Genomic DNA, 22,334 nt, shown 5'->3' with positions numbered 1-22,334 from the left:
TACTGTCTGTAGAAATAAAGCTTACAAATTATTCAGTAAACTGATAAGACTGGCATGTGGCAAATAAAGTGGAATAAACAAAGCTATCGCGCTCATTAAAAATATTATGGGTTTATCACTGTGATGTCTGATATTTCCTAAAGAAAAATAAATAATTAAACATTTTTACTATTTTGGCGAAATATTTTATTTTGGGTACTTTTGACCAAAAAATTGATGCATAATAGTGACGTTATTATTTATTAAAAATTCTCTATAATTGTCTTTAAAATTTAAATAATGGCTAAATGCACAATGTCCAATAAATATAATTATTATAATGGATTTATTGAAGTAACCTTTGATGACATAATAAAAAATATCCTACTTCACATTATTGCGCACGCGTGGTCTGAATATTCTATGGTATTTGGTCAAGACGATATGAGGGAACCAAGGAGAAAACAGAGCAAATACCCTCAATGAAGTTGCCCTACTGAAGAGATTGGGCACTGTTTTAAAAAATTTCTGTTTCACCGAGCATTTATAAAACAAATATATACAGAATAAACCGCACGTATACAAAAAAATATATTAAATATCAGGTAAATTCAAGGAAGGCTAATTATCGCTATGCTCACCACAGAACTAAAACTTAAAAATGTGTGAAGGTCATTCGGAAGTTGTACCAGTTCAATTTACTGAGAATATAACTTACTCCTAGAAGAAATATATTGACATTCCTTCCTTCTGTTTGGAAATAATATACTATACAAACATAGTAACTTGTGGTCCTATTTCCTTTTTATAATAATAAAAATAGAGAGAGGATAAAAGAACTCTATGACGTCATAGGAGATATGAGCAAAAACTCCGAACGTGCCACAAAAGTCAATATCCGCGTGCTTATGTAAATATACATAGAATAAGCGATTGCTCAATTGGTGAAATGAAAGTTACCCGCTATAACGAAAACAACATTTTTGTGGTGTTTCTAGGTTAGTCGGTAGGTGAATGAACTCAGAAAACCGCTGCTGTTGCCTGCCTGGCTGATTTTGTGTAACACTTTTACATGTATCTACATAATGTGCAAGGTTTTTATCGGATAAGATAAATGTCCTATTAAAAATGTACAAAAAATACCGCAGTCATTAATGTACCAGAAAATTCGTTTATGTAATTTGCAAAGAAATTCTTGTTTACAATTATATGTAAAACCAGAAAGATACGGCGATCTGAAAAACTCCAAACACTCTAAAATAGGTCACTTATATCGTAGAAAAAGTAATTTCAGTTTTAACCACCAGACCTGGCTAAAACTGAAATTACTTTTGGAAAAGGGATGCCCCGGATCATCCAAACAAATGCATGATATGGCGTGACCACGCATGTATTATGGCAATCCACTATCTTACTTCAATTATAATTTCCACAAAAGGATACTCGTAACATATAATTCGGCAGTTTAAGTTCAAGGTCTATACAAAATAATTTACATATACGTCAACCTGCTCGCTTGAAAGGAAAAACAAAACGAACTCTGAATATCATATCAGCGGATCCCATGAATAAAACTCATAGCAGGTGCGTAAGCCATTTAAGTACCTGTTTCCTTTTAAACAGCTGGTGGGGCACCATTTGGAACAAAGAATTGAAAAGATGAGACAGATGCATACAAATTAGCGATTATTTTGGTGCTTAAATGTAAATAATGCATCTGCAAAAATTGATGGCATGCAAAAATTATTATTTTTTTAATTTCTTTACGTAACTAATGGAACATTAGTCAGACATCATAAGACGATTTAAATAATACACATGTAACCGAAGGAAACAAATACAATTCAGTCAATACGCTTGGCTCATCATCTAAAATAGAGTATTGATTTAACAACGTCGCGTCGCCAACACATCGGCAACAGCGTCGGAGTTGCTCCAAAGACGAGACCACCATCGTTGCTGTGACGTCACAGGACAGCTTTCACAACTGGTTTTACACTAATCCGTCTGTTCACTGCACCAAGACAGCTCGGAGAGACGAGAAATATAATTGTGCATCGACAACGGATAATATACCTGCTACGAGCTGGCCCCCTTTTATAGATACCGTTCTTCGACACTCGATGCTTAGGAATTTTTCTCTCGCTCGTAATAACCGTGAAGCTAGAACGGCTGATATGAGGCTAAATGTTTACCTGATTTCAACAGCTCGGGTCAATGAAACTTATGGAATCGATTTTGTTTTCATGCAGTGTTGATAATTTATAGCATAATGTATTATTTTCTGTAGAGCGTAGAATAATATATATCCACTTTTGCTCATTGTGGAGTTAGAACGCTATCTAAAAAAGATAAGGGTCGGAAACGACTTATATATTACATTTAGAATATTTTATAATTAAATAGCATTTTTTTATAACTCTCACGACCTAAAGTGGCCCTGCTAAAAGCTTATATATGAATGTATATTATTATGTAATAGATTATATATTTTTTTATTGGGTTAATGAGGAAGCACAAATGGTAACGAGTATTAGATTACTTCCACAAAGCTCTTTATGAGGTTTAAACAGAATCAATGACATATAAACAGTAGATGATCAGTATTTATAATAAATTTCATAATAATAGCTGAAGGATAACCATTATAAAATAGTTGATACAAGGATGAAAGGATGAACAAGAGTAGAAAGAGATAAACAAGGAAACTAACTTAATGGAAAATTTGAACCTGCTTTTAACTAATACAAGAGTTAAAAAGCAAATTGTTAACAGCCAAGAAATTATTTCAGTTTTTAAACTAAAATGCAAAATGCAAGTTTACACTGTAATAATTGTATGTCGATGATTTCATCCAATAGTTCATTCATAAAAGATCATAAGATTTTTATTTCAATTTCGGTTAGATCAATGGGTTCATCATTTCATCATCATATATATCAAACGAATAATTTCCATAGAGCATGTACTAAAATGGTACATATATTTTCTTAACAAAACCCATCGCAACAGAATTATATTTATCAATGGTTACAAGGAAAATCGTTTAAATTAGTGATCCACTATGTACTATTGAAGCGATGCTATTAATAAAATGGTGGCCTTTCAAAGAATTCTTTGAACTCCTTTTCTATTCGTATTGATATTTATTTGTGTTTATTTTAATATTGTCTGGTACAGGCTTCACGGTAAACATTATAAAAGCGATAAATGAAGGTGGAACGAACTATATATTCAACTTCGAGGGTGTTAATTGGGAAAAGACAAAAATTATAAATAATCGTCAACATGTTTAAAATCAGGAAATAAAGATAGTTAAGGGCCGTGACTACCGCATCAACCCAAGAGGCAATAAACAAGTCATCATAGAAGAGTATCAGTAGTACTAACCGTAGACGCTATTATTCCGTCGATTGTGCAACAACGGTTCAAGCAGAAGCGTGTGGGCTTTCACTACGCGCGGTCAACCTTGTGACGTCACTTTAACCGACCGCCATTCTTGGTGTCTGTCTGGTTCTTCCTTTGTTGCCACATCACATGACGAGATCTTAGTTTGCAGTTAGGCAAGCAATAATATGAAAGCATATTCAATAAAATAAGTATGTTGAAATTTTTATAATAAGCAAAAATGTTTGTTAATTAAATAGGAAAATGTTTTTTTGATCAAAGCATCAGTAGGTCATCATCGTTACGGTCCTTAAACCTTAACGTTAATTTACCATCTTTAAGTCATAGATTGCCAAATATAACCTTAGCAATAAAATACCATGAGCACGCTTCTATTTTTAAAAGTTTTTCAAAATATTCAATATAAATTTAACAACAGGCCAAATTCAAACTTATTTAATAAAGTAAGTTAACTCTTACTAATCGATATTAGCGATTTGCTTCTTGAAATAATATATAGAAAACAAACACTTCGAATGAAAACATCAAAAACTCTTTAACTGTTTAATTCATCCAACGATATTCTGGAATTTAGAACGAAACAACCATTTCTCACGGTCTCGGGGATGACGCGTCTACCCAATGTCTGTAACCAGCAACCTTACATCTGCTTGTTCGGATGCATCCGAGCACAACACAATGCCCATTTGGCGGGGCCTTGATTATACCCTGACAACCCATTAACCAGTTTTTGTTGCCTGAAAGAGACGTCGGATCATAGCATAAAACGGTGGTCTACTATGGGAAAAAACTAGGTCAAAAAGATCTGGAAGTTTGTTAGGTCAGCTGTTAAATATGAATAAATCTCTATATGAGTTTAAAATAGTATTCACTTTTGTCTGTTTTACCTTCACATTCTAATAAAAATTTTAGTTGGGTTATCAACGAATATTGCGTTCAAAATTATTTATTTTGCATTGACTTTGAACAATAGAGAGATTTATTTGGAATGCTAAATAGCTCATTAAAAAATCGTTTGCGTCATTATCAATGAAGGTAGGATTATATATTCGAGAAGGAACACAATAAACAATGCGAAAGAAACACAAAGTTCAAGAGAACGGTTTAGTGCCTATTGTTTACATAGAGATTGCTAATGTCTTGAAGATAATAAAAATTATTTGCTAATTCAAATTTACTCAGAACATTATTTGCATGAAAATATAAAGTTAGTTTGACATTATACCGGCAAAATAATATCCATTATTTTCGATGGGATGTAGAGCTTAGTCGCAATTTTTTGTGACAAATAATGCAGTTTAGACATAAAGATACCGTTATAAAATTAAATTAAATTAACCTTCTATATTAACTGTCCATTTAGTATGTAATTATAATTTATAAATAGTTTTCTACTAAAAACTTTTAAGAAAGCATTACATAAATTGGTTAAAAAGAATATAATGTTGAACAAAAATAAAAAATTCAAATGAATCAACCCACACACAGACAATAATGACTCACATTCATTAAACTCTAGTATACCAATAAAAAAATGCGCAGTAGTTTTTAATTACATGTAAATATATGCCGGGACTGGTTTTAATCGTTATTGTATTGATAATCTTTAAACATAAATAAGCAGCGTCTTAATTTATAATATGCCAGACAATTTGAAATTCGGAGCCCAAGTTTCACACTTATCTTGATCTTTCCCTACCAATCCCTACGTCCTCCCTTAACAAAAACTCGCTCATATATCTACCTTTATAAAAAAAAATTAAAATCTTGCTCCTCTAGGTATTAGACAATAAAATTAAGATTAAAAAAATTAGATTAGATAATAAAAAGTTTAAAAGCAAGTTAAAATCACTTTTTTTTAAGCTTGTTTTGTAATTTTTTGATAATGTGTTTTTACAAATTGTATAGTTTAGAACTACGTATTAAGGTTCTTCTTATGTTTTTTAGTTTTTGGGATGTACTTGTACACAAGATTTTGTCTTACGTGTAGCACATTTTCTTTCTTTTTTTCTACCAGCATTGTTCATTTGAATTAAAAGTTTAAAACTGAATTAAAAATTAAGAGTTAAGTACATATAAGACATTATTTTATAAATTTTAAATTTATTGAAATATTGACGTAATATCCTACAAAATAGATAATACCAAAACATAGATTTTAATAAAAAAGACTCTTATCGTCTCTATGAAAAAAAATAATAATTTATATTATAGTACTAGCCTAGTCCGGCGGCATTGTTTCCGTGGAAATCGAATGAATTATCGACTTTTTGTAAGTAGTACCGAATGACATCGCGAATCAATGGACGCTGTGCGAAAACGAGCATATCATTCTAGTGTTCAACATTCGCATATTGCAAAATCGATGACGAGTCCGCGATTAAAACCATATCTATAACCTTCCTCCGGAAAAAACACATATGTAGGTGTGGTCATTTTTGTATTATTCCGTAGCCCAGTTTAGGCGTGCTGCTGAAACTCGGGACAGATATATTTAAAAATGTGAATATATGTATATATATATATATATATATATATATATATAGATTAAGAATTTAAAATTATAAAGTATTAAATAAACAGGAAAGGTCCCCACATCTCGGATATGTGATAATGAAAATCGAAAACAAAACCATAAATTATTTAACGACCGCCATAGGACAATAATAATTATCGGCTTAGACAAGACTTTTATTTTGACGCCAGACAAGACTGGGCGACAACGTTTACATTTACAACTTGCAACCATCCTTTACTCTGTCTAACAGGAAACAAAACAATAACGCAGATCGTACACAGTCTGACGTCACGTCGTCACTGAGACGACGTGACGAGAATATCTTTATGACGTCACCGCAAGGTCTGCCCGTCCGATGTTATCGGCAATAGATATGAAGAAACAATTAATTATATAAATGGTGATGACCTGGTTTAAATTTTTACATAGGTAAACTGAATTTACTCTATTTGATTTGAGTGTTATAGTTGCATTATCAACAAAAACTTACCATTTACTTTAAAACCAGTTCCAGCATCGAATGACCCGCCTCTCATAGGGTGCTTTTCCTGCTTGAAAGTCCTCTCCGCAGACATTACAAATGGTTGTGCCAAAGATACCGCTGGTAGGCTCTCTCCTCTCGTCAATGGTGGCCTCACCATGGGTGGCTCTTGCTTTATATTACCGTGTTCATCTACGGCGAGCATCCTTTTGGCACTGACTTCACCGTTGGAATGGTGATGTGGATGGTGGTCATCGTCATCTGCCGAAGATAAGCCTCTTTTGATACCTTGAGTGGGCATACTTGTCTGACGGGTAGAGGGTGTATGATGGTGAGCTTGAAGTGGATGGTGTGCGGCTGCAGCTAAATGTGTAGGAAGTCGGACAGTTGCCCTTGTAACCTAAAAAAAAGCCAAAACATATTTGATATAGTTGGTACATGGATTTTTCGAGGTTAATCAACCAGAAGCTTGATAAGTGGAACTAGTGAGACAAAACAAAAATTTAGCTGATAATAATTAACTATTAAGAACAAAAAAAGGTAGTACAGTTTTATTTATCCTTATGCAAAAAGGTTTACAAATTTTAATCAATGAATCTTTGAATAATTCCAAGATGAAATGTTCATAGCAATATGGGTCCACAAAAACTTTATTTTTGAGTTGTATACAGGTTATATACACCATTTTTAACATAGTGTGTAGATACATGATAGATATATGCATTCGTACTTGTACATTTATATATCTAATTGATTTTCCCTGTAACTGGGTTTTTGTAACCTGTTGGAAATAAAGCTTATTATTATTATTATACATTGTTAAATGTATGTACACACTAACAATGTATCTTTTTTTATATATGTATGATCTTTTATTATGATTCTCTAGCTGGGAAACAAAGCAGTTGCAGTCTAAAGTTCATATTATGAACATTTCGTCTTCAAATTGGCCAAGGAGTTGTTGGTTAAAGTTTGTCTAGATACTCTAATAACACCCTGTATAAAAATTAACTAGTTATTTGATCAACACACTACTAAGCTTGCTAAGCTGGTCAGTAATTTGAATGCCCTTGATTCACTCACATCTTATTTTGAATACACATTACGTCGACATAACATTAAATAAGTTTATATATCACTATCTGACGAAAGCAAAGCAACAAAGTCTTTATCGAAAGTTTAAAAAAGTTATCAGGTGATTTCTGGATATAGTTAATGAAAAAGTAATATCTCTAAGATTAAAGCAATGTTTCACAACATTATCTTATGACATATACAACATTATTTTAGATAAAATTTGAGATCAAACATATTTATATTTATCAACATTGCTAAAAATCAGTGCGACAAAATTAATTCAACATTTTTTCATTTTAAATATGACAACAAATAACATTTAACACATTTGTTTATAATATTCGGAAACATTTGTATTCGAATACGACGTTATACTTCTTCCCATAAGTTGTCAATTAAGATGAAATCCAAGAATAATGCCGGCCACTTCAAAACTCGAACGTTGTATTCTCGAAAACCACTCTCGAACAATTCGCGAAGAGTGTTTTGGATCGTTATTCTGCTGGAACGTAAAACGCAGTGGCATTTCCCACTCTGCATAAGGGTGTTGCTCCAAGAAAACAAAGTTTCCTACCACTTAACATACCAGTTGCCCCTGTACAATTAAACTGCGATCAATGTAGTATTTAAATTGGAACCACTTTCCAAAATAAGTTTTAGGGTACAATGATGAAATTTTCGATAATTTTTTTGGCGTATTCACCGTAGGAAACTTATAGAATGTTACTTCTGGATATTCACAGAAATTTGAATAGAACATAGTGAGTTAATATAATGACTTTAATAGTAATGAATGTCTTTTCTTACATTACAATTTCTTCATAAAATGTAAAAGAAGTTTAATATTATTTCTAAAAAGCATATTGCAGACTGTGGATTTGACAGATTAAAATATACATATATAAGATATAGATATACATTGTATTTAGCTTACCAACATTTAAAATTATATAGCCCTATTACCCAATAAGCAATATCTTGATAATATAAATATAGTAGAAGATAATAAAAATCACTACATAATTAAAAATTGTGTGTCCTATTTAATTTTTATCCTCACATTTGATAACTAATAACATTTAAAATACTACAAAAACACAGGACCCAATAGAAATATTGCAATAATATTATTATTATGTTCAAGTTGATTATGAGCCTTTCATTCTATTATTATTGACTATTGCATTATTATTCACTATTGCAGACCATGATTCCAAAAAAATATAACTTGAAATAAAAACACTGTTATAATATCATAAAGATAATAAAACCAATTTCATATTATTGTTCCATTACAAATTTCAAGCTTTCTGTCTTAATACCCCAGAAAAAAACCAAAAATTTTTACTGAAGCTTGACACTTACCAATGCTTCATGTTCAGTGGCAGCATCAACCTGCGGTCTAGGCATGGCCTGACTTCCCCTTGGTGGAGGAGGTGGTTGGTTAGAATAGGGTCCTTCCATCATAGCTCCGCGAGTGCTATGGTGCATAGTATAACTTTGATGGTGTCCAGCAGATTGGCTCTGCGTTCTATTACTAGCTCCAACGCCAACTTCACCATTTTGGTGTTCCCTATGCCCCTTAGAAGTATGTGTTGCGGCCCTACCCTCTTGAAAACCGTGTGCCCTTTTGAGCTGACGAGCAGCATCAAGTACAACTTCTATTCTGTCTGCTCCTTCATAGTTCACACAGCCTCTGCACACGGCTTCAGAAAAGTCATGTACCATAGCCCACGGCATGCGAGGCAGGTCGCATAAATAACACTGTTGCCTTTTGGCTTGTTGCATTTGCATTACCGACATTTTTACCATATATATTAAAACAAAATAAAAAAGTTTTTTACCATTACAAGTGTCTAGTAGTAGAGATGGCAAGTCCAAGTTGCTAATATCAATACATGGGGTTATATATAAAGATCTCTGGTGGCATGCTGACACTAACACAAAAAATAAACAATATTTTGGGCACTAAATAATATAAATCCACAAGTGACACAAAAATATACGAAATGTACGTTTTATGCCGGAAAATGGAGTAAGTAGCAAATTTACACAACACTTATAAGGCAGTTGCTGTGCGAATACGCGACCCCGGTTCGAAGGACCGAAACTAGCTTACTGACAACGTATCTACTCGGTTTGTTTGAAGCGGGCAGCAGCGGTTGTGCAAGCGCCGGGTTGCGATAATGGCGATGCGACGTTGCCGATACACTTGCTTGTTTTTTTCTTTGAGTTTAGTTCCTACGCCGAATTACATTTATTTTTGCACACAAATTAAAAAAAAATTGAAATTCACAGATCGTTCATCAAACATTCAAGTTGAATATGCCATATACCAAACCAAATTTCTAGATAATAATTGTTTTATTTTGTATATTTATATTACTATATAATTTATTATAAAAATTAGGAAAATAGGCAGCATGTCATCCCTATAATCTTCTGCAAGTGGCATCTTTGGTTTATATTTGTTTTTTGCACAATACATTTTTTTGTCTTCTTTTTTTCTAGAAGACTTTTTTATTTTTGGTGTATTGTTTTGTAATGAATGCACCTTTCACGATAATGGCATAACTTTTATTATTATAACCATAACTTTTTGACTACCAGTTGAGATTTTGAGGCCAAATTTATTGTAAATCATTCCCTAAGAAATTAAGATTTCAAATAGGTCTCTGTCACATTCTTTCAACGAGTAACAACCATTGTTAATTTTTTTATACCTACATTTCACTGCACCAATTTTGTTTAAGGATACGTTAAGAGACAACTCGCCTCTTAAAATATATCTATGTTTACAGTACAATTAGAAGGTCAAACCATCAATTTTAGCATTACTTTTCAATCTATTATTATTATAAGAAATTATTTATAACTCTTTTAGTTTTTATTAATGTTCGTTGAACTAAAAAGTAGGTGACAGATTATAACATTGTTAAGAAAAGTAAAAAAGCTATTGACTTGACTTTTTTCTTTTCAAATTTTTCTGCTAGCTATTATTATTATTATTATATATATTAACAGCTATTATTATTATCATCGGTCTCTAGGAATATCAAAATTTATTTAAAAATATTTGTTAACAAATTGCAGTAGTTTATAAAAATATGAAAAATTGGGTATAGGAAAGCCCAAAATAGAGTAGAAAGGCAAATTAGATATTACTTTAAATGGTGATATAGACACAATCAAACTCATATGGAATCACACGCTATTAATATGAAATATTCGCTTAATTTTTTTTTGTTAAAATCTATGAAAAAGTTCATATGCTTACTAACAAGAACGGGTAGACAAATTTGTCCTGGCAATATATTTTTTGTTTTTCTCGCAAGTCGCATTCAGATTATAATTTCTTTATTTTCGCATATTTCAATAAAAAATGCTGTAAGGGGGGTTATGGAAAGTTCAAAGGGGAAGAATTATTGATCTGGCAGAACAAGACATGGCACAAAGACAGATCGTAAGAACGGTGGGGGTTAGACAAGGGGTTGCTTCAAAAATGAATTTGAGGTGTCTGGAGCTGGAAACACTAAAAAATAAATCAAGAAGTCACGGAAGAGTCACTACAGAAGGGCAAGATTGCTTGGTACCATAAATAGCCAGACGAAATCCTACAATAATACAATTTCATTCAGAGCTTCAGTACAACTTTTGCAAGCTTCAGGTATTACTTTTTCTGTCAAAAGTATCAGAAGAAGATTTTACAAGACAGTACTGATTATGAGAATTATTTAAACAGCTTGATTTCTTGTTAAATTTACATTTTGAGAAAAATTATTTTTATAGAAATCTCATTTTTTTTTAAATTTCATTAAAAAGACTAAAACCTTAAAAAGCCACTAACGTTGGCAAAACAGTAACCAAACAGTCATCCTAACCTTAAATGTATGTTTGATACTCTGAATAGAGCGAAACACGTGTAGCTTTAAGTAAATGTTGTGAGACCGTGACTTTGTGTTTTTCATTGTTTTTCGTCAGAAATGTTAAGAGATAAAGATTTGAACTCTATCATGTAGTAATATTGGGAAATAAATAAAAATGGAGTTAAACCTTAGAATAGGCTGATTATTTCCTTAAGGCATGCTTGGCATCCAAAGAACATGTATTTGAGTGATCTCACATTTCTATCGGGACATAAGTTGCCTGGCAATGAACCATGAATAGTAGCAATGATCTTTACTACTATTCATGGTTCTATTTTTTTTCTTCAATTTGGATTTCCTAAACCAGTTTTTCTCCAAGAGTGCTTCTACCCCTTAGGTTTTGCTTTAAGCTGTCCATTGATTTAAAATGTTTTTAAAATAAGTAAAAGTCTTTGACTCCGGCCTTATCATAAGCTCGTCTGCATTTTTAATTTCTTTGAATCTACAGTGACAGGATTACCACACCAAATTAATTAGAGATTTTTTCTTCTATTGTGGTTCTTACTCTGAAATGTATAATACATTCTCCCAAGAGACATTATAAACAATTTTAAGGGTCGCTTATGGAATCAGAGAATATAGTTCAATTCGATCTCCTATGTTTTCACTTTCAATCATATTGAGAGCTCTATTATAGCCAAGGGGATTCCTTCGAAAAACCTATCTTATAGGGTAGCAAAAACTCTACAACTATAGCATCTGATCCATCCGTGTAAATAAACATGCGTTCAGGGCCTCATTTAAATTTAGCTTGATCAATACATTGTTTATTATTAATTAAATAATCAAACACAGAGTGGACTGTTTTGATATTTGACCTAACCTCTAAAATAAATTATAAATGTTATTGATCATTTTAAATTTAGCAACCACTCCAAGGAGAGGATGGATGGAGTTCTTTTATAAAGAGGGTATTTAGGTTAATGCTTAATTGTAGAAAAATAGGTATATATAATTAAGAGTTTAAAAATGGGAATTTAGTATCTCTGACTAATTATTTTTTAAATAATATTAATATACGATCAATTGTGTTTTTATAATATCTTTGTGTTATATCACCAAAGCGTGACGAAAATTTCGATTAAGTTAAAACAAATTTTACGCACCGATTAATTTATTATGTTTTGTTTTTAATTAAAAATAGTTTTATTAATTATATGAAATTGCGAAAGTAAGAACTTGATATATTTCTCTATGTTTACAATATATTCGTACCTCCTTTCTCCTGCTAACTTTAACGAAAAAGGACATCAGACAAAAACCAACGTCAAGAACATTTTATTTTTCTATTATCGAGCTGACATTAACAATGGTCATTTGCCAGGTGGGATGAATACATTAAAGATGTAAAAAAAGAGACAAAACAATGATTAGATGGCATGTTTGGCACATTTCATGCGAAATTGTTTTTTACACAGGCGTAAGAAACATACGTTTCTTATGCTTTATCGAACTGATTCTAATATTTTTAAAACAGGCATTTAAAATTTAAAAAAGGGTTGAAAAATAACCTCAAATTCAATTTATTAATGTCACTATACAGACAACTATTTACCCATATCAACAAAAAGATTTACCATATCGACTTTTTTACATCGATAGAAAATTATAAAACCTAATCAATTATGTGATTAGGGTAGCTTGGGCCATTTTAACATCTATTAATCTCTACTAAGCAGGTAAAAGTTTTTCTGCAGCTAAATATCTTTTTTTATAACTGTAGACCTGACTGTGATTTTACTCTAAATTTCCTTAAGTTGTTCTTTACGTATAAGAGATTTTCAAGTTTGTATTGGGAGATTAAGGTTACATTTTAAGACATGGTTCGAATGGTCGTACTCTGTAGCCCAAACAGTACTGCCACAAAAGGAATATGCCCCTTAACGAGGATACCATAATTTAGTACTACGTGGAAGATATCGATATAGAATTGTATAAAAAGAGAGAGATTATAATAGGTTGTAGTTAGTAGTATTACATTTTCTAAGACAGATTTGGCAAGACTCTATTCTAGAAGAAAGTATGCTGTAAGCGATCATATAATTTGTTTTTGGAAAACTAAAGACAGGAATAAAGGCATTTGCAAAGTCGAATCTGTTACTATTCACGAAAATAACCGATCGATCCAATAAATCCTAAATCGATAAGCTGTACTGTAAAAAATAAAGACAAACTATTTTTTACGATATAATTAATGCTTACGCTTTTGAAGTTATTTATTAATATATACAATAAACAATAAAGTATTTAATTAACCACATAAGAGATTGGACATTCTCGATTGGCTGTTTTTTTTTTTAAATCATTGTTGATCAAAAGATTTTTGTCCTATAAATGATTTTTTAAAATCTTAACCGCATTAAAGTTCTTAGTAAAATTAACGAGGGATTTTTACTAAGACACGGCAACAGTGCTGACTAATCGAAAACGTTTGCAATTTACAACTCCCAAATACACATCAGCTTTGCGCCGCGCGCACAGCCTGTGACGTAGCGGGCAGCAACCATTGGCCGTGACGTCACTACCGTAACGAACGATTGCCCCACCGGGGTATCACGCTACTCGACCGACCCCTGCCGTCTTCACTCCCCGTGTTTATGCAATGTTGCCATGTGGGTTTACAGTCTATATATATGTATACAATATGCCTATTATTTGGTTAACAGTTATAGGTCAACAACTTGGTAACGTGGAATAATAAAGGCATACTAAAAAGAGGTAAGAGTTTTTAAAACAAATGAAATTAAGGTTTGGCGGAAAAATTAGATGATTAAAGATTAAATGGGATTGTGGCAACATGGCTTCGAGGAAACGAAATCAGTTTGCATTTCAGGGAATTGAGGAGTAGCATTTTCTAAGAATGGCTGTATTTGGCAACATCATAACATTGACTGGTTCAATCCGATTATCAGTATTGACTAGTATTTGGTAAAAATGCCAAATATACGATAACTATAACATTTTAACTACGTAAAACACTAATATACCAATAATTACTTATATTTAAATTTCTTGTTTTGCAATTTATTTTTCGCAATTTGCACGTTTTACGATTACGATCCCATAATAAAATTAACTCTGAATACTTAGTAATTTGATTTCACTGCCAACTCTAAATTTAATATTTTAAAATCGGTACCTGCGCTTCATTCATAATTGCGTCAGCATCTGCCTAGCTAGACATTAAAATTATTAAATGAACCTATACGTAGTGAAAGCCAATCAATTTGTACACAAGGGTGAAAAAGAAGGTTGCACTATTAATAATTCAATAAAATAATGCAGCGATTATGTCTTAGCTATAAAAAGGTTTTGTCATTTCAAAAAAAGAATTTATGGAGAGTTTGGGAAGAATATTGCAGTTCCGCCACAGATATAGCCACGGAACATAGTGTATGGGTTTGTTAAGAACATTAATATCGTTTGGGTAGTTTGGAGAATCTGGGAATCAGGAATATTCTAAATAGACTCATGCGACCCCATCTTTCTGGACTTAAACAAAACACAATTAATGTCTTGAGTCACGAAAGTGATTTTTTGGAAGATCAATTTGGTGTGCCATAAGGTATATTTCTCTCAACTTTAATATTTTTCATTTACACCCTTTCTGTCTCAACATTAAGATTTATGACTTAAATTGCGACTTTCAGTATAATAGTCGATTTTAAATTATTGTGGATGAAATCCTTACTTCAAAAAATCATGTTAAGTATGTAACAACAAATTTTAGAAAACTTTACTATTTGATTTATTTTGGCTTCAGTGGAGTTTGGTATGGTTTAGTAGTTTGAGAAAAGGGCAAATGTAAATGTATCAAGTTATAGGTATCTTAGAAAAGTGCAATAAAAATTATGCTTTTCAATCAAATACACCCTATCTGAGTTTGTTTTCGAAGATAGTAAAATACTTAACCTAGATAAGTTTTTTTTTAATCAATTGTAAGATGAAATACAATGAATATAAAGAAAAATGCTGCTCAGGGAAAAGATGAACCGTAAAACCCTAAATACATCGCATGGCAGAGAAACATTTACTGTCTGGGTTGCAAGATTTACAATAATTATACGGCGAATAGTATATTTCACAGTAAAAAAGAAATTAATAACATGGGTTATTGATAGTGTATCTATATGCCGTTTACTATGTGATTTAAAGATTAAAGTCAAAACTATTAATGATAGAAGTACATATATAGTATTTAAAGTTTCTAAAAAGAAAGAGTATAGACCTTTTTTAAATTATTGGATTTACTAATCAAGCTCACAATAAAAATTATATTTAGAATTAATTGAAATGGGTGTACACATACTATTTCAAATACAAATTGTGCTTCTAAAACCTTTAGGGATAAAAATAGATTATAAGTAGTATTATATATCCATTAGGTGAAAAAATACTATTAAATAAATAATTAAAATAAAATTATTATTCATCCTTGGTGATCATGATCATTACTCCAGTTTAGGATCATTACGTTTAGTCTATTATTTTTTTGTATAGCATAACCAAAGGCACTTATACGAACAGTAATGAAACGCCTTTTAAATTGGGATATGGTAATGGAGCTATATTATTGCCTCACAAAAATAGATGAGTAAAGGCTCCTTCTCACGAATTCAAATAACGTTTAAAAAGTATGAATTCTCCATAAAAAATTAGGCTTGTCATGTGGTATTAAACTGACTTAATCGTTCGAAATTTGCATCATGCTTTGCACAATTTGCAAACAATTTGGGCCTCTGCCGCAATTATACCCTGCAGATCGTCATTAAAATTTGGTCATTTGTATCGGCTTTTAACCGCGGATTACATGGCAGAGACGAATATTAAAGGTTATCGAATAATCTAGAACTCATTAAAATGCAAATGTGCCCAGCAAATTAGAATTCAACATTCTCCAGTCAACCAAATGAATTCGTCCTTTAGAATTGTGTTAGTCGGTACGTCATATTACGTTCGAGATGTTGGCATTTGGCGGTAAATGAATCTAATCTTTTCCTTTATCCACCACGATTTTTCTAAATCTAATTTTAATTTTATTATTATACACTTCGAACCGAATGAGCGACGATGACCCAAAATACTATAATGGGGTTATGAACACAAACACAAAACCCAGAAGACGTTTGTTTATGGCATATAATCAAGAATTAAAAAAGCCAAGGCAGATCAAAACTTACGCAGAACGTAGACAAAAAAAAAAGGAAATGAGAAGAATATTGAAAGACACCTCGTAGTACAAATTTTAATGGAATTAAAGAAACATTATTTCGGGTGTAAATGTATTTTTTAGAGTATAGTGTATTTAGATTTGTATTTAGATTATTATAGAGTCAGAGTATAATGTATTTTTTAAATACTTGCAAAAGTAACGCCTGTAGCATATTACATTAAGAACATACAACATTTATTATTCTGCACCGTACGTACTTAATATTTAAGACGCGATTCAAAAGATGGCATGCATTATTTCTCATATTACATGTAAATACCCGTATCCTAAAAATTAGTACGCATATTTGAGCCTTCCTATTAATAATTTGAGCATTAATACAAATAGGATGGTTTAAATATCATTTGTTCTCGTGTAAAATAAGTTAAATTAAGTTAACCTTAGGTTAACTTAATTTTTTTTCCAAGTTAACCTTGAAATTAGGTTAATTAACCAATTATTTTAGTTTTTTTTGTAAAATTCCTCATTTTATAAGTACTTATTGTACAATTTTTCGTATAACAGAATAAATTGCACTAAGGGCAACCTTTAAAGAAGTAAATCATCTGTTAGGAATGCTGTTAGAACATTGAAAGGCTAGAATTAGTAAACAACAACTTTGTTTAAGTTCAACATATGCACAGAGGCAAGGGGGGTGTTTGTTTACAAACATATTCATCGATTCTCTGTTGTCAAGTTTACACGCATTTTCAAAAGAGGAAATTTTCAACTATATATCAACACATATAATAATGTTAATTTAACTTATTGATGTTAGATTTTGGATTAAAAATGAAAAGTAGAAATAAAAACTTCAAAGCAAAAAATTAACATTCTTATTCCTAAAACCGCTTCTAAAAAACTTGAAATGGCTTTGAAATGTTATCTTGCGAAATGTCATCTTGACAAACGGCTTTGTGTTTCCATTCGGCATTTGTGAAGTTCTGTGTTTTTTCTTAAGTTTTTGGTTGAAAACAGGAGAAAAATTGAGTCATTTTAATGTTTTTGTGAACCTGCTAGTAAAAACTTGTGCCGTTTGTGCCGCACCATGGAAAAAAGGCGATTTGGGCCGATCTTTTCACGAGTAAATACCGATATGGTCATAACATCATATCAAGGGACAACAATCATCATAAACGTAGAATAACAAAAACTTATTAAGAAATCGATAATAATTATACAATATTTATTCTCCATAAAAATGCTTTTTATTAGATAAGTGCCTTTACTCTAATGAAGTACGTTAAAAAAACGCATAGAGTTGCGCGGCGTTGGGATTTTATTTTCTCTAATAGAGATATAACATTCATTTAACTTTGAATGTTGACTTCTTTATAGAGTATCATATCATATTTTGTGAAAAAAAATGCTTCCTATTTTACTAAAAAGGAATAGTATTATTTTGTGCCTGTTAAAATAAGTGACAAATTTTTATGATATTATAAAGTGTGTTTCTTTGCAATTTCTACATAAGCATTTGGCATCATTGCATCAGAGACAAACTAATACCGAAAACATTTTTAGCTTATATTCTTTAAGCAAATACATTTTTAAGAAATTACTACAGGAACAATAAAGCATAATTTAGTGGTTGTTTTGTTTCTTTTTACTTTCTTTTCTCTATTCCGATGATGATAACAAAAACAATTAATGCAATAGATTATATATTATGATATACATACATTTAACAGACTGTATCTTTTACTTTGTGATGTGTTTTGTTTGTGTTAATTATTATTATTATTATTATTATTATATAGCACGCAAACAAACTGGCCATAGTTCCTCGGCAATGTTTATTCTAGCCTTTCAATGTTCTAAGGGAATGTTAATAAGAAAAACTGGAGTGAAAAGAAGACAGAAGTTCTGTTGGAATTGCGATGGATATCAATAAATACCAACACGTGGATATCTACAAAAATTAAAAAAAGAGAGGCAGATGACCAAATCCGAATGAAGCTGAAAAGGCTTACAACTGGAAAAAAGCGAATTCCGATATCACATACCATTTCTTGAACTAGACCTATTTTATAGTGCTAAAAGCTATCAACAATAAAAGCAACATACTCGTCCATATATCTTTCCACTCTCATAATTTTTATAATGTTTTAATTCATTTGAAATCGGTGTTTAAAATAAGTTCCAAAGTAAAGGAAACATTTTGATGCGGCCAATTGTTACAGAATAAATGTGGGAGTAAATACAAATATGGCTATTAAAAACTTAAATAAGTTTAAAATAGAACGAAATGAGTAGACGACGTATCTTAGAAAAAAATGTTTTTGTCAATTCAATAAACATGCCATAAAAAATATAATTAAACTTTTTTTAAAAATTTTAAGAATTTGGAAAGTGTGTGTCTTGTAATCAATGATGTGATATTATACAATGCCGTACAGGGCAATGGCAACGCCTTCATGAGGTCAATTGCCCTCCCAATCAATATTCTCAAAAATACAACAAACATAGTAATAATAATAATAATAATAATATAATTATAAGTTGTTTCGTTCTCGAATCTGCAACTACGACAAAAATTTTCACCGTTGCCGAGAGCTCAATGACAGAAGAGCAATGTTTAGTAATGTTAATTTAAAAGTCAATGTACAGTTATAAGAAAAAATAGGAAGATTGTAACATGGTCTTCAAAGTTATTTTTCCATTTATTATTCGCATTAGTTAAACTCACAATGGACGAGGAGCGTGTTGATGCGATATACATCAATGGGATTGCTTGGATAGGTTTAATATTTTCGCCTTATCTTTTAAATTGAATTGCCATTTATAATTTTATATTATAAAGCCTATAAATTCGTCGACTAATTACTTAAAATACCCAGCAATTTCTATGCGGTTTCGCTTCTTGGCATGTAGCTGGCTTGATCCTAACCGATGCAAACATCGTTGGTGGCTTCCATAACTTCGTATGGCCCATCCCAAGGTTCATCTCAAGCAAATTTGAAGTTTCAGTAACACATCGCATGTGAAGAATAAAGTGATCGTATGGAAAATAGAGTTCTCTTCCCATCACTATTTGAGCCGAAGACTTGCCTGCGTTTTCATAAAAGGCCGATCGATAAACCACCAAAAACAAATGAAGAAACCTATCCCAGCCCCTTTGGTGGCTGGAGACTATTTTGGCCAATTACTGATTAATGGTCCTATTCATTTTTCCCCCATGCCACCTGACTGCGAATGTAATACAGTAGTTCTTGTTTTTTTGATTCCAAGCATCTTACAGATGTTCTGGAACAAGCTTGATTCAAACTTTCGTCCTTGTCTGAATATAGTTCTAAAGGTACACCAAATCGGTAGATCCATTCTTTCATTAAGACGTCGGCGATAGTAGAAACTTACTGTTTTGATAGAGCGTATGCCTCAACCCATTTGCGGAAGTCGTCCATCACGACCACGATGTACTTATTCTTCTTCTTATAACTTCTCACGTTGTATTACTTGTATTACTTGTCTTCTTAAAGTGGTGAGAGACAAGTAAACCGAGTCAGTGATATTATAATTACTGTCCGTATATTAACAGAGCAAGGGTAAATGTTGACCGATTGATTGAGATTGCTTCGCTTGATTGGTGTTGAGTTTCCGGCTTTGCCTCACGAATGTCATCCGTAACCGCTTGTACAAAAACATCATAACCCCGTCCCTTAAATCATACTGTCTTGCGTCATTAATAGAGTGCCGAATTTTCCGGCACATTTTCTCAAATAACTGCCTGTGCTTAATCATAGACATTGGTAATGGGAGATTGTTAGATTTTAAGGACACTTTTGTTCATTTAGTTTTAAGCAACCAAACATGTTACTTACTTACTAGCATTTGTAATAATAAAGATTAAAAGCAATAAGATCTCATTATAACCGGACAGTCTACTTTTAACATCCACCTGGTTGCTCCACTGTTTAAAGGCTTACCCGAGAGGCTAGAGGAAACTCTAAGCTCCTTTAATTACTTAGAGTGGCGCCCGAAGCATTTTGTCCACTTTTCTCCTATAACTGTACAAAGGAATACTGAGGGGGGTTAACGGATACCCTGCGACGTCAAAGGTTAGGTGGACATACGACAAGTACGTAAAGAATCCCGCTACAAATTTGGCGCAAACTGATGCATCAAAGCCTTCTGTCACAATAGATGTTCTCTAGCAACTCCCAAATCCGATATTTAGGCACAAAGATTCACCTTATCTCCTCTTTGCCGTCGTGATCATCTATTTTCCGCCGCAAGAGCCTATCTTCCAAAATTAGTGAGTTCCATTGTGCCCAATATGACTTGACACTGGAAGAATACTTCTTCCCAAGTTGGCTTCCTTCCTTTCTTTAAAGTAGTTAGAACTACCTGAATATCGAGATCCTCCTCTTGCTCTTTTATAAGATCTCTATTTTGCCAAATATCATCGACGATGGTAAGGCAGTGAAACTGGATTAAATGTAGTTAGATTGTGTAGGTTATTAGTATTATCTGTAGTAAGAGATGAAATAAAAGTAAAATTTAATAATAAAGTTAATAAAGGTACTTTTGGGTGAGCTACTGTATTGTAAACAAAATATTGCACCTGAGATATTTTTTATACTGATTGTGACTTCTCTATTGGGCTGTGTATGCACAGAAGTTTTTTTAACAATCGAAAATGATATTAAATACTTCGTAGTTTAGTTGTTTGGCAAATGACAAAATTTTAACTTCAAATAACATTCAGTAAGAGGAATGTATAATTTATAAATAACAAAAGAACTTAAAAAATTATGTTACATCATCATTTAGTGTTTACTGATTTTTTTATTTTTCTGGTACAATTTTTTTTTATATTGAGACAAAGCTAAAACAAAAATGTTGGCTTTAAATATACAGACTGGCCGACAAAAACTTAAAATACCATATCTTTGAACCAAAACATAGACCATATAGTGGTATAAAGTTAAATTGTATCCTTGGTTACTTAGCTCTAAGAATAGCTCTATTTAATAATAATTATATAATAATTGTAGCTTATACTATGATTAGTATAGTATAATAAGTTAGTTATAATTAGAGTTTTTTCTCACAGTTTACACACAGTTTGTTCATAGTGTTTCATGTTTTCACCGTAATATTAGACCTTTGCTTGTACGACGTATTTTTATTTTTTATAAAATTTATTAAAATTGATATATACAATTTTATTTTAAAAGAACCCTCAACAAATGTAGCGTAGACAGTAAATATTAAAGGAGTATCATAGTAAAAAATAAATCCGTGCGCAAATACGCCACAATTGTCGTTCTCTTGTATATCCATAGAACAAAAAAAATTAGGAGTCAAATCAGTTGTAAATTAAATAGATTAACCTTCAACTAAGAAAATTCAATTGTAATCCAAAATACACAATTATGGAGTCACTATCCTGGATTCCATAAATCACTTTTGTAGGTTACCTCGGTTGCTTTAGGATATAGAGTCTTGCGATTTTCGCATTATCGGCTACTTTTTTATGAAACGAAATATTCCATAATCAAAAATTTGAAACCTGTCATCGCCTGTCAGCCTTTTCGAAACCAAGACGAAAATTATCAAAAAGGGAATCAATTGGATAAAAAGTAAAATTAAAATATAAAATTAATGTTTTCGCATGCGTAGTTGCAAATCCATCTACAACTTGTAGATTATTAGAGCCTGAAGTCAGGGTTAAGAAAAGCAACCCCAATTTTATTCTAAAAATACGCAAATGGCTGTTTTGCCCAGACA

The 22,334-nt window shown here is 31.8% G+C and overlaps 2 protein-coding genes across 4 annotated transcripts in view; both read right to left on the bottom strand.

Annotated features, from left to right (window-relative positions):
- LOC126738980 (interferon regulatory factor 2-binding protein-like A) overlaps positions 1-9,603 on the bottom strand; it is a 29,739-nt gene extending 20,136 nt beyond the window's left edge. The window contains exons 1-2 of the mRNA XM_050444500.1: positions 8,829-9,603; positions 6,396-6,786 (exon numbers count right to left, since the gene is read on the bottom strand). Of these exons, the coding sequence (XP_050300457.1) occupies positions 6,396-6,786; positions 8,829-9,275 (838 nt within the window). The 5' untranslated portion in view covers positions 9,276-9,603. The remainder of the gene's footprint in view (positions 1-6,395; positions 6,787-8,828) is intronic.
- The window catches only part of LOC126738979 (uncharacterized), a 192,388-nt gene that overhangs the window by 60,878 nt on the left and 109,176 nt on the right, over positions 1-22,334 (bottom strand). The window lies entirely within an intron of this gene.

Source organism: Anthonomus grandis, chromosome 7 (genome assembly GCF_022605725.1).
Source record: "Anthonomus grandis grandis chromosome 7, icAntGran1.3, whole genome shotgun sequence".
In the NCBI taxonomy this organism is placed as follows: Eukaryota; Metazoa; Arthropoda; class Insecta; order Coleoptera; family Curculionidae; genus Anthonomus; species Anthonomus grandis.
This window is presented reverse-complemented; position numbering and strand designations above follow the sequence as displayed.